At 38.2% G+C, this 14,448-nt stretch overlaps 1 protein-coding gene and 1 non-coding gene across 2 annotated transcripts in view; both read left to right on the top strand.

Moving 5' to 3' along the window:
- Nucleotides 1-14,448, top strand: part of CCDC178 (coiled-coil domain containing 178) — a 182,156-nt gene that overhangs the window by 34,406 nt on the left and 133,302 nt on the right. Inside the window, exon 13 of the mRNA XM_063323996.1 lies at nucleotides 9,903-10,086. Within this exon, the coding sequence (XP_063180066.1) occupies nucleotides 9,903-10,086 (184 nt within the window). The remainder of the gene's footprint in view (nucleotides 1-9,902; nucleotides 10,087-14,448) is intronic.
- TRNAG-CCC (transfer RNA glycine (anticodon CCC)) lies at nucleotides 6,322-6,392 on the top strand. The gene has a single exon. It is a non-coding gene; the product is annotated as a tRNA-Gly (tRNA).

Below are 14,448 nucleotides of genomic sequence, written 5' to 3'. Positions count from 1 at the left end.
AGAGATCTTGCCCATGTTGGGAGTGTGTCCTGGTTCCGGTGGGGATAGGGTTAATTTTTCCTGGTATTCCATGCCAGGTGAGCCACGCCCACCCTGAGCTGCCGGGGGAGGGGGCAGGAAGTTGCTGCTTAAAAGCGGGCTGGGGTGTCCCGGTCTGGCTGGCAAGCGGCGGGGAGCGGCGGTTCCATAGTCGCGTTTGTATATTCCCCTACCCGTGTTGTTGTTTGCCTGTTCGCTTTGCTGTCCTGTTAAACTGCCTTTGTCTCAACCCAAGAGTCTTGCCTTTTCTTACGATTCTTCCTGTATTAGGAAGGCACGAGCGAGCGGCACGTGGTTCTTTGTTGCCGTTTGAGGCTAAACCACGACAGTCCGTTAACTGATAAGCTGAAAGAGGAAACTCAGATTTGTAAAAACATGTACAGGCAAATGCGGAGCATCAAGAGAGAGAGGAGTTCTTGGAAAACGGATTTGTGAAGTGTTATTACTTGAGACCATCTTGTACACTAATACTTTACAGGGGTCCTAGAAAGGCTGGACAAGTTCACATTAGAAATCCTTTGAGCATTATCTATTTCGTATATAATTACTGTTGTGAGTGTGTCCTGATTATTGCCCTTCCACATGTTCAGGAGTTCAAGAAATGCATCTGAAAGTTCAGATTTAAGACCCAGAGAATGGTTATGACAAGTTCCTAGTAACAAAGGATTCCGGGTGCTCAGTCTATTTATGTCTGTAAAGGATGATCTGAAGATATACTTCGAAGGGAAAATATCTTTTCAGGCTGCTATTTAGTCTAGTCCCAGGAAACAATGAGTGGAGGCTCAATATAGAATTCAATTTTAAGTATTTTTTTTAAAGAAAAATACTAACTCAGAAGAATTACCTTTTAAATCTTGCTTTAGTGGAAAAACAGGATTCTTAGTCAGCCTGATACAATCCCAGATTTCTGTTCATCACTTTCTTATGATAATTTAAGTTAACTCTTAGAAGGATTTTCTGGAATGATATTTTATAGAACTCCTACATTCTCTCAATTCTACTTTCAAGACCACTGACCTAGCATGAAACACATTAGTTCTTAAGGGAGAAAGCAATTGCTAATCCCTACTAAAAGGTAGAAGTTGTGTGCATTCCTCTTGTGTGTTACTGAATGTAAGCACAAAGGAAAAGTGCTGTTTGTAGCGCTTTTTATTTTAAAATACCCTTTTATCTTTTTGGAGTTCTTGACTGAGTAAGGGATGTTATAAACAAAGGCTATAACTATAGTTCGCTTTAGGGGATTGCCATTAAGTGCTATGAGAGAGGCAGGATGTTTGATTCTGCTCAGGTACCTTTAAATTATTTGATCTGCCAGTAATCTGTTGACATATATTGGAAATATTTTGCATGTCAGATCATTAGTTTGATACTCTGAGCCTTTTCTAGCCTCTCACAAACTTTCTTGATATAATTATGCTTTATTTTTCATTTTTCTTTCTGAATACATTGTGATTTCTGTGTGGTCTTTTGTATTAGGGAAGAATTGCAGTATTGTATGGAATTGCTATATTCTGTCAGAATGTGACTCTTTAAAATCCACACATTGTTTCATGTTAATCTAATAATTGGAGTGCTTGTTTTGATTAATTGTGTATTAACAGAGTCCTGACATTACTTCAACAGGACTAAAAAGTGAGTGACTCTCTGCCTCCTACTAGGCTGCAAGAAGAGAGAGAATTGACTTCTAATGATCTTATAGAAAGCTTAGTTGTGTATCTTTCCTATTTAGAACGTGCAGTGCACGCAAGAAATGCATTTCATACTCACCTGAGATTCTAGGGGCATATGCAGTCTCATTTCCTGTACAAGGTGGGTAAAAAACAAAGCTCAGCTGCCCCCAATTCATTTTTACTGACTGAACTTCTAAATTTGTGTCCTACTGCTAGTACTTTTCTTTAAAGTATTTCTGTCCTAGTTATGTTTTGGCAGGGTTTCTTATACAGTGGTCAACTGGAAATATGTGTTGGATTGTCTAAACAATTTTGATTTCTTTCTCTCACCTTTCCTTAAGACAATTCTTATTTTAGATTGGTTACCCAACAACCCTATGGTATGGAGATTCAATCATAACTTTTATGTTCCCGTTATGAACTGCTAATTTCATAAAACTCCCCCAAACCTATCTTCTATGGTGACTGTCATATTAAATAAGAAGGGGAAGTGTTCTTACACTAATAATTTAGAGGATAGTTTCAAATATCTCAGTGCTTTTGAAAAGAAGATATACTTTCTCAATTAAGTTAAGGCTGCTTTACTGGCTAAATAAGAATGTCTTCTGCATGACTTTTCTGAAGCCTGGGGAACAGATTTTAGATATAATTTTTCTTCTCTCCTTATGGAAGCTTAACTGCTTCCACTGATTTGTAAACATATGATTTATACCATGAGATATGCAGTCTTCTTTTGAAGCTTTAACCATTTGGTGGGCATCATCTCATAATGCAAAAATTAAAAAGATGAGATGTGACATTCCTTTACTTAGTCTTTATTCTCAGAGTGTTTTCTTGAGCATTTCAGTTTTGTTTAGCAGAGGTAACGTTTCATCTGCACCTTTACCTGTCTTCCTTTTCAGAGGAAGAGGTAGCATTTCAACAAGAAAAAGATGAGCAACCTGTATCTTTCATTGTCTTATATACTTTAACAAGAGGAACATCTTTGTAAGTGTAGCTGGACATCATTAATTTTCTCTTTTGTCTCTTTCAAACTGACTGCTTCAGTCATACATCGAAAAACCTTATGATAAACAGTTGGATCCTGGATACAATGCAAAGATATTTACATCTGCTTGGTACACTCCCTTCTCTCAGCTCTTGTTTATAAGAATCTGCTTTAGCAAAGAGAAACTTCTTTTCTTCTTCGACAGCTACAACCAGTTGTCAGTCTGGACAAAGTGACAAAAATTTTCTTCTTTGGGTCATAATGTAGCAGCTACAAAAAAGGTACTCCGTTTCAGACTTTCATGTTCAGATGGTGACTCTAGCTTTTCTGGTTCTTATGTCTCAAACTTCACTACACTAATTTCATGTCTTTTTAAAGATATATGATTGTACAATGCAATAATGCATGCAGTTCAGGTCAGCTGTCCTGGCTGTGTCCCTTCCCAACTTCTTGTCAGAAGGGGAGCAAAGTGGAAAGAAGAGAAAGTGCAAACACATTTCAGCAATAGCCAAAACACCGGTGTGCAGCCAACACTGTTTTAGCCACTAATCCAAAACACAGCACCCTGCGGGCTGCTGTAAAGAAAGTTAACTCCATCTGAGACAAGCCCAATAAACCTGTCCAAGGGATTCCATACCTATCCTGAACTTCACTGCTGCTCAGAATTATCCTCAAAGTAGGGTTGGACTTGTCATTGACATCTCACTATCCCCACCTGTCTGAAACAGTTTTGTTACCAATATCTTCCCATTGTCAAGATCATAGCTCTCTTTTTACACTTGCATTGAACTTGGGGCACATTTATCTGTTGGCTGTTTTTTTCTCACTATCCAGTTCCTCATTATTTCTCACTAGTTTGATCTTATTATTTTTTACTAATTGATTTCTTTGTTAATATGTATTTAGCAAAATGGAATAAATGGCCAGAAAGGTCAAAGTTTTTTATGTTGTTATAAAATTAATTTTCGTACTAGATTTGAAGGGGTTTTGATTGCTAGTCAACTCCCTTATTTTCACTTCATGGTAGTCTCTTCCCATCCTCAGTGCACTGAAATCTCTTTTGTGCTTTTCTATCACACAGTTCTGAAGAAATTAGGGAAGGTGTTTTCTGTTACTAAGGATCCCATTTCATAGAGAGACTTAAACTTGTTTCGTATGACAATGATGGGGACACCTTTTAATCCATTTCTGACTTGTTCAGATTCTGACTGAATGTTCTTGTGTACTGTTTCTCATAATAGGAAAAAAAATCCATACTGTTAGCTGATCCCCTTTATACTGTGTTGTTTTTCTCAAATTACCTTATTACATGAACCAAGCAGTTGGTTTATGAGTTTTTTTGATCCAGCGTATAGACATCTTCCTGTCAATAAATGTAAAATCCTTACCTCTTCTTACAGAGAATTAGCAATTTCAAAAAGTTCCTGTGTTTTTTCTTGATATGAGAGAGAGACAGTTCTACCTCCTACATTTTCTAAAATGGATATCATATTCTTTCAGTTACTTCTATGAGCCTATTCAAGTGGGCCTCCTTTTAATAATCAGAAGTGTACTTCAAATTATATTGATGACGTCGATGAGGGCATCTTCACACACACTGATATTGAGTGCTCTGCAGAGACATACAGAAATAGTGTTGCCTTTGTGAAAATGATCTTGAATTCTAAACCTATATCCAGGTAACTTGTGATTGGGCTTAGAAGGATCTAAAATACAAAGCTTATGCAAACAAGTATTTGTGTCGTGAAAAAAGTTCCAGTTACTGGAATACTTTGGGATTTGTTGTCCATGTGAACATTCACCCCCTATCTGTGTTGCCTTTCCTTCATAGTATGTTAAGCATCTTGAGTGAAAGAAGCTGAGGAAAACCAGTGCATTTGACCTGATATATACCCTTTTCCCACGAAGGCTGAGTATATCTTACAGATACTATTAGATCAGAAAATCTCAGGTCCACATGCTATGCATACTTACCAAATGTGTGAAAGCTTAGGGAAAGAAAAATCAAAAATTTAATATGCTTCTCAAATGGGGACAGAGTTCCTGAGTAAGCCCCAGAAGCTGTGATAACATTTTCAACGCCCGTACATGGAGTGTAGTATGGAACCATGCACCAAAGGACCATAGTTCTTCCTTCAGCCGTAATCCACTTGCTTTTCTGATTGGAATATTTATGTTCCTCTTGCATCCATGCTTAAAGTATTTTGACTTCCAGAGTCATGAGTAGCCTTTTATGCGTCAAAACAATTTTGCTTCACATGAAAGGAAATCAGAGTGGAATAGTCATTGTTTGGTTCATTTTATTTCTTTCCAGCTTCAGCACAGATCTGCTCACTCTGCACTGTTCGACGAATTGCTCTCTTGGCTTTGGTGTTTTGAAATTTAAGTCTTTTTATAGTCATAATTTTTTAATTTGTGAAACAATTTAGTCATTGCCTTCCAAAAAAGAAGATTAGCTAGACCTAAACCCCTTTTAAGAAACAATCAGGTGAATTTTTTAGGGTTTCTGGTGTTGACTGTTTCAAAACTTCCCTAGGCAAAGTGAGTAGTTAATTGCCCAATGACCTTTTGTTAGTGTTTTAGAATATGTGTTACTGTTTTTAGATAATTTGTTTCTGGTAGAGAATTCTTCTTCCTACATAGTCTACTGTAAGCATTGTTCATATGAGGATGTTATGGGATATATTTAAAAGTGGGACGTATTTAAAAGTGCTTAATTAGGGAGAACTGCTATCTTGGTTTGACACAACTGCATGTGTCATGAAGTATGTGATTTCTAAGTCTTCTACATGTGGAATTTGCAAAATTGAGTCGCCTGTCTGACAGAAAAAGTTTCACCTAGTAGTCAGAATATCCTTGAAACTTTCTTTACTGGGTGGAGTAATTGCTTCTGATCCCATCTAAGTATTTGGTCTTTGGTCTAAAGTCATCACATACTGTACCGTCACAAATTCCTTATTTGTCACTGATTCTTCATAGCAATAGTTTCTTGACCTCCTTCATCAGTCTGTCTGTAACTGGTAATCTGTTTACACTTATATCTCTCATAAGTCATGGTTATGTCACAGCCTTGGTTACTACTCACATTGGTATTGTTGGTCTGTATCTATCTCATTGCTGTCCTCACTGGTGTGCAGGAGGATGTGATCAGTGTATGTGATAGAGGCAGACCTGCAAAAATCTAAAGAATAGAACTATTATTACTGTCTAATGAGCTGGCTCCTAACTAAAAAATGTCTTAGATTTGGAAGTACCAGAGTATGACTGCTTTCATATTGCCTCCCTTTAGCCAAAAAAATCTCTGTAACTCTTTCTTGTCTTTATCTTTCGACATTATCATCTAGGTAAGATTTGGGCCATTCACGTGTGTACTGTAGGCTGTATTTTTCCTAACAAGTTTGTAGCAGATTTTGGTAATCTCAGCAGATTTTGGTAGTCTCTTGTGTTTTAATTCACAAGGAACAAGATATTTTACATCTATGCAAGATTCTTTTGTCTCAACAGCTGAAAAAAGGGCTAGGAATCCTTTGTATTTAAGGACTATCTAAGTCAACAACTGACTATGCAGCACTTAGCACTCTGGGGAAGCCCATGGTGATTTGATTCTTGTGCAATTGTAGGGAAGCACCAGTGGTGTAGTGGTATCATGCAAGATTCCCATTCTTGTGACCCGGGTTCGATTCCCGGCTGGTGCAGTGGTAGGCCATTGTCTTTCACCCTGTGCAAGAGGTGCAGCACTGCAAGTTTTAAATAATGAAATCACCCTGACCTTCCCCAAAGCGCTAAAGCATGATAGTTCTTCATGTTTTGTGTAGATGCTCGGTTTGGTAGTAGGGCTATTATAGCTTCTGCAATATCTTTGAAAAATGCTTGTATATCAATTTATATAAACCAGTCAGTCATGGCTTTAAACCAGGGCCTTACGGGTGTGTAACATTGATGAAGTCCTTAAGTCATATATTGCATTTTGGAAAGACCACAATGAGTTTCAGTTCTATTTGGACTGAGTTTCTATCTCTATCACATTGGTTAACTGCTTGGGAATCACAGTAAGTTTAGTCTTGTTATGGACAATCTCTTAATGGAGAAGGGGCAGTTGTAATACATACTACATACATGGTACATGTTAGCTAGAGGTCATCAAGACGCATATAGGCAATGTTTTCTGTTTTCTTGCTTTGTGTTTCTGTGTTCTTTGTACTTCTTGAATTTTGGGGAGGGAAATTCAGTTGCTGTGGGCTTGCACTGTCTTACAGATTTTTCAACGACTACATAGAAAATATTACTGACTGTAAGGCTGTATATTTAGCAACCAGCAGTTCACATGCACTGAAAATGGAATGCGCAGAGTGTATGTGTGCGGGTGAATGAAATCCATGAAGTTGGATATCCCAATGAAGTGGGATACCCCACAATACCATTTAGGTGTATCATTCTAATTCAGCAGATACTCATACAGAGGTTGTATTCTGTCAGTCAAAGCGGTATCAATGCTTATCTGTAGGTTTTTTGTATTTGATTCAGTTTGGGTTTTGCACTGTAATCCAACAGTCTAAACGAATGGTATTTTAAGTTCATTTCTGCTAAACACTTCACTTCTACTGAAAGTTTGTTTGTATGCAAATAAACAAAAATTGTTTTATGGGACCTAAGAATTCTGCAAATAGAAACATACTTAGGAATTTGAATTCATCAGCTGTATGGCTAACCTGTACCACTGCACTGGCATGAAGTACCCTAGACATGGTCATTTATTGTAAGATAGATGAACTGAGACTCTGTGACCAATTTTTAAAATTTTCAGATAAAAGTGCTGTTCTTGCCACTTTCTCTTTATCGAAAATTGATAGTTTTATATTATAATTGGGAAGAGGGGCCCAAGAAAGCTGTTCAATATTCAAGGATCACATCCTCCAAGCTCAGGAGCAGTCCATTCCAATGAGTAGGGAGTCAGGCAAAAATGCCAGGAGGCTTGCATGGATGACCAAGGAGCTCCCAGCAAAAGGAAGCATATCAAAAGTGGAAGCAGGGACAGGTAACCTGGGAGGAATACAGAGAAGTTGTCTGAGCGCGCAGACAGAAATGAAGTTAGGAAAGCCAAAGCCCAAATGGAATTGAATCTGGCAAGAGATATCAAAGGCAACAAGAAGGGCTTCTGTAAGTGTATAGGTCACAAAAGGAAGACTATGGAAAATGTGGGCCCATTGCTGAATGTGACAGGGAAACTGATGACACAGGACATGGAAAAGGCTGAAGTACTGAATGCCTTCATTGCTTCTAGTCTTCACTAGCAGGAGCCAGCCTTCAGGAATCCCGGGTCCCAGAGACCAGGAGGAAAGACTAGAGTGAAGAAGAAGTACCCTTGGTTGAAGAGGATCAGATCAGGGAATACTTAAGCAAACTGGACATACATAAGCCCATGGGTCCTGATGGGATGCACTAACGAGTACTGAGGGAGCTTGCTGTTTTCATTGTGAGGCCACTCTTAGTAATCTTTGAGTGACAGGAAGAAGTGCCTGAGGACTGGAGGAAAGCAAATGTAACTCCTATGTTCAAGAAAGGCAAGAAGGACCCAGGGAACTACAGGCCAGCCAGCCTCACCTCAGTCCCTGGGAAGGTGATGGAGCAGCTAATCCTGGAAACCATTTTCCAGGCACATTTCACAAGGACAATAAATTCATCAGGAGTAGTCACATGGATTCACCAAAGCGACATCATGCTTGATTAGGTTGGTATCCTTCTATGGTGGAATTGACTGGCTTAGTGGATGAGGGGAGAGCAGTGGATGTTGTCTACCTGGACTATAGTAAGGCTTCCAACACTGTCTCCCATTACGATCCACATAGAGAAGCTGTTGATGTACAGGCTGGATGAGCAGACAGTGAGGTGCATTGAAAACTGGCTGAATGGCTAAGCTCAGAGGGTGATGATCAGTGTCACAAAGTCAAGTTGGAGGCCAGTAACTAGCAGTCTACCCCAGGGGTCAGTTTGGGGTCTAGTCCTGTTTGTCTTCATTAATGATCTGGATGATGGGTCAAAGTGTACCCTTAGAAAGTTTGCTGATGACACCAAACTGGGGGTGGCTGATACAATGGGGGGTCGTGCTGCCAAACAAAAGAACCTCAACAGGCTAGAGAAATGGGCCAAAAGGAACCTCATGAAGTTTAACAAGGAGTGCAAAGTCCTGCACCTGGGGAGGAGCAACACCAGGCACCAGTGTATGCTGGGGGCCACCCAGCTGGAAACCAGCTTGGCAGAAAAGGCCCTGGAGGTCCTTGTGGACACCAAGTTGAACATGAGCCAGCAATGTACCTTTTCTGCAAAGAAGGCCAATGGCATCTTGGGCTGCATTAGGAGGAGTGTTGCCAGTAGGTTGAGGAAAGTGGTCCTTCCCCCTTCCTTCATCACTGGTGAAGACACACCTGGGGTGCTGTTTCCAGTTCTAGGCTCCCCAGTAGAAGATAGATGTGGAGATACTAGAGATAGTCCAACAAAGGGCCATGAAGATGATGAAGGGACTACAGCATCTGTCCTTTGAGAGAATGCTGAGAGAACTGGGACAGTTCAGCTTGGAGAAGGCTCAGGGGGATCTTAATAATGTATATGAATACGTGAAGGGAATGTGCAAAGAGGACGGAGCCAGATTCTTTTCAGTGATGCCTAGTGACAGGACCAGAGGCAATGGGCAAAAACCAAAACACAAGAGGTTCCCTCTGAACATCAGGAAACACTTTTTCACTGTGAGGGTGACTGAGCACCGGCACAGGTTGCCCATGCAGGTTGTGGATTCTGTATGCTTGGAGATAGTGAAAAGCCATCTGGACGCGGTCCTGGGCACCTATCTCTAGGTTGCCTTGCTTGAGCGGGGTGTTTGGACCAGAGAATCTCCATAAGTTCCTTCCAATCTCAGCCAATCTATATTTCCATGATACAGGTTAACAGTATAGATATATAGGAAAACAAAAAAATGGATACATATAATTGTTTGATATCAATGAACTATCAGGGCTTATACTAATGAATAAAGAGACTTTAAAGTTTTGAGGCAGAGCCTGGTGTATTCAGCATCAAATACCAGGATGATAAAATACTGCTTTTGATTTTAAAATGTTTTAGCTTTACTTATTCAATAATGGGTTTTACTTTTATTTTAATTAATATACTTTATAAAATGAAATGTAAGATTGGCTGTTTTGTTTCAACAGTTCAAGAAAAAAGAAGGTTTATGAGTCAGAAGTTGAAACTATCTGCAAAAGCATCTGTGAGATCGAAACGCAAATAGAAAGGCTAAATGAAGATCTCTGTAATGCTGAATTGTCCTACAATGAAAAAAAAAGAAAGTATGATGACTTAAAAAAAAACAAAACTGCAGAAGAAATCTCTTACAAGGTATAATTCAGTTTTTAGAGTGGAAGAATTGAAAATAATGATCTTTTTATCAGAGAATTACTGAGCGAGCAACCTTGATGATCAGAGGACTGGAGCACCTGTGCTATGAGGACAGGCTGAGAGAGTTGGGGTTGTTCAGCCTGGAGAAGAGAAGGCTCCAGGGAGACCTTATAGTGGCCTTTCAGTACCTAAAGGGGGCCTACAGGAAAGATGGGGAGGGACTCTTCATCAGGGAGTGTAATGATAGGACACAGGGTAACGGCCTCAAACTGAAAGAGGGGAGATTTAGATCGGATATTAGGAAGAAATTCTTTACTGTGAGGGTGGTGAGACACTGGAACAGGTTGCCCAGGGAAGCTGTGGATGCCCCATCCCTGGAAGTGTTCAAGGCCAGGCTGGATGGGGCTTTGAGCAGCCTGGTCTAGTGGGAGGTGTCCCTGCCCATGGCAGGGGGTTGGAACTGGATGATCTTTAAGGTCCCTTCCAACCCAAACCATTCTATGATTCTCTGATTCTATAATACTAAAAAAACAATAATTTAAAACTTATGATTTTAACTGTGTACTTTAAAACACCTGAAAAATAGCAAATAACAGTAGTCTCTTGAAGAGAAAATAAAATGGTTACAAAATGGTCACAGGTAATGGCAGGCTAAGAAGTAAAGTTAACACATTAAATATTCTCAGCAATACAAAGATCTTGTTATTCCTAGGTGATTTAAAATTAATACTAACAAATAATAATCTCATTCTGTATGTATCTAAATTATTAAAAGAATTCATATATCAGTGTGGTTTATTTGATGCTAAATGTAACCATTGCAAATGAAATACGACATTAGAATAATTATTTAATTATCATTTTGATGCCATTAGTTATCTAGAATTAAAATTTTAATTTATCCTCATATGGAAGCCTTGCCTTGGCTATGAAGGCTTACAAGACTTGCAAGGCTTTTGTTTTTCCACTTTACATAATTCTTAGTGAATAATATTTTACATATGGATACAGCTTTTAGGATCAGGGTTATTGCAGGGTGAAAGATTCAGCATTCAGAAATACGGAAAGAAAATAATATGGGGAATTTTAAAGGGAGATGAAATACCAGGGAGATATAAATGGCGTTTTGCTTATTCTTCGCTAGAGATCTTCTGTTACATGTAAAGTATAGATTGCCTGGAAGGAAAGACTTTCACAGTTTTATTTTCTGTAATAACTTTAGGATTTTCAAACTTGTAATCAGTAAAATTAAGAACATTAATAGTATTTTCCTGGTTAAAATACACATTGGTATATTAGTCACTCCACGTGCTTCCTTGCCTTCCTTTTCATCTACCTGCTTGCCGAAGATAAAGGTATGTCCAAGTACCAGACTCTGCTTCTGAAAAGAAAGAGGAGTTGTTGGATGTGATTTAAAACAGAGGCAGTTAAAAAGCTTGTATAGTCAAGGTGAAAAATAGTAAAACATGAGCTGGAGAACTTTACAGCTGTTTTCACAATGAAGAGGAATGAGTCAGTTTTGTGTTTTTAAGGCCTTTTGTAGTGCCAGGTTGTCTTCTCTTGGATCAAATTTATATTGCCGGCAATGTCTGAATTTGTACCATGTAATTTTATTCTATAAATTGTCTTTTTTTATATATTATGCTGGCTTATAGCCATATGTTTTAATACTAAATTTGTATGACTTTTCCTTCTTGATTGTGTATAAATTTGCCAAGCACCATTTTCTCCATATTCTCAGTGTTGTGTGCTGAAATATTTACACAAATGGATGTTCAACAGTACAATCATGGGAATCTGCTATGGTTCTTATGGTTTAAGTATTTAAGAGATAATAAATATTTGTCTAAGAAATTAGGATTTTAGAAGGAATTCAGGCAAAGCCCCTGCTTATTTGCTGTCCTACATCCTTTCTTTTTTGGTGTCTTAATTTATATTTTCCCTTTAACTGTTAAAAATTAATTTAGAATTGATGATTTTTTTCTTCCATGAATTTTACAGTCACATTTTTGATTTTTGACATCCACAGCATTCTGTGACAAGGACATTGACAGCTTTCTCATGTTTTGTGTCAAAAATTACTTTGTTTCTTTATTTTCTGCCTATCACATACTATCTTCATACAATGCCCTAGTCCTTATTTTCAAAGATGTATTGGTCAGTCATTCCATATTCATTTCCTACAAGTCAGACGTGACTTTATAGGATTCTGTCATATTCTTCCTCGTTTTTGAGCTGAAATCTCCTAATCCATTAACTTGTTTAATGAAACTGTCGCGTGTCTGTCATCCAGATCTGTTTTCCGGTTCTGTTGTTATGGGGAAAGAGCATAGAGTATTCAGTACATAGATACATCATAGGCATATATAGTGGTGTAAAGATGACTTCTGTTTTATTCTCTGTTCCTTTCTTAATAGTACTTAACATTAAATTTATTCTTTTAAATGCAGTGGAGCATTACATTCTTCACGATCACGTTCCTGTTTGATTAGTAGCCAGCTCAGAGTCTAGCATTGTCTAAAGTGAAGACTTTGTCCTAATGTACAAACATACATTAACCTTCATTGAATTTTGTCTGTAAATAAGAAATCCAGCTGGTTTTATAAGTCATCCCGCAAAATCCCCCATTTTCCATATTGTTTATGAATAAATTGGAAACCACAGGATCCAGCATGAATACTTGCAAGACCCCACTGCCACTATGAAAACTGGTAATTTATTTCTCTTGTAGGTCTTCTGTCTTTAAATGCATTATATATGAATGTGAGAACTTTTATCCTTAACTCATGTGAAATTAATTCATGTAATACTTTATCAAATACCATTTGGGAGTCCAAGTAGACTGCATCACCCAGATACCTCTTCTCCATATACTTTTTAAATCCTTCAGAAAACTAATGGATTTTGAGGCACTGCTTCCCAGTCATGCTGATTCATCTCCTTTGCATCAATTTTTCCATGTATCAGCTAATTCTTTTTTTTATAATAATTCACACTATGAGTTTGCTTCTTAAGGTTTGGAAGGTTTTATTTGTTTTTGAATTTGGATTTTTTTCCCCCAATCCTGTTCTGTTTTCTGCATGCTTCATGGTAAGCCTGTCTTTAAGTGCTTCTGATCATCTGTTGGCCTGACGTTGTGTCTAGCAGGCTGCCTGTCAGATGTCCTTGGAAAAGTCCTTGGAAAAGGACTTGTTTTATGTCCCTTGTGGATTTTTCCAAAAACTCTTATTTAGCTTGCCTGATGATATTTTTAGATTTAAATAGGCAAAGTTCAGGATCTTATCTGTTTTCCTTTTTTTAAACATAATTTCAGCTTTTTGTATTGCTGCTAATCGCTTCCCTTCTGTTTAGTGGCATTGATTTTCTTTTTGATATTTTCAAATTTTCTGTCACAATTGGCTTGCATATACTTTGAGCCTCCAATGTGATATCTGTACGTAATCTCCGTCTGGCTTGCACTTATTTTACTCTTTTAGCTGTTCCTCGTGAACTTTTTAATAAACTCTTCTAATTTTTGTTAAACATCATTTTTTAATTTGACTGCAGCGTCATTTTTTTGGTTTTGTTTTCCTTAAGCTCTCTTCTCAAGTTATAGTTAGTGCTAAAATCCTGGACATGTAGGCAGTCAGAAATGTATCTCAAAGTTATACATTTATGGTTAAAGATAGATTTCATTCTGTAGGTATTCTGGTTTATTGTTGGCACAACTTAACTTCTAAATGAAGCCATTGCTAGTGGTCCTGCCTTCAGTGATAAGACTGATAAGATAAGCACCACTCAAGTTGCTTCAGTGCCCTTGTTAATTAATACCTCCCTTCCTACCACTTGCTGAATGACCATTCTGTCAACAGCTTTAAGTTAACACCGCTATATTTAGTCTTAGTTACCATAAATTAGCAAAAGCATTGTGTTTGTAATCAATTAAAGCATACATATACACATGAGGACGTACACGGGGAAGGTGACGAGTTGCAAGAGCTATTTGCAAGGTAAAATGTGAATGGAGTGCCCAGAAGCTAAGATACCTCTCTACCTAAGCAACAGTTGAATAGTGGTGAATTTGGAATATTACCGTATAAATGAAGGTGCAATTTATAGTTGACTGCCTGGTCTCTGCTGATGTTCTGTGAGAGCAATTACCCCCTGGTGTGTCAGAAAAAAGTGTATGTCTGTAACCACCAGTTAAAATGTATCCTTGGGCTGCTGAGTAGAGTGAAAAATATATTCATGCAATCACCAAGCGTTATCACTAGTCATTCAAAATGTTGCTGCATTTTGGAGCGCAGTCCAGGTGTCATGGTTCGTCTTATAGACTCAGGATTTGGATTCGGGTACACTATATGTGGGCAAGGAGATGTGAGG

Source organism: Chroicocephalus ridibundus, chromosome 2 (assembly GCF_963924245.1).
Source record: "Chroicocephalus ridibundus chromosome 2, bChrRid1.1, whole genome shotgun sequence".
In the NCBI taxonomy this organism is placed as follows: Eukaryota; Metazoa; Chordata; class Aves; order Charadriiformes; family Laridae; genus Chroicocephalus; species Chroicocephalus ridibundus.
The sequence above is the reverse complement of the archived record's forward strand: the minus strand, read 5'-3'. Positions and strand labels throughout refer to the sequence as shown.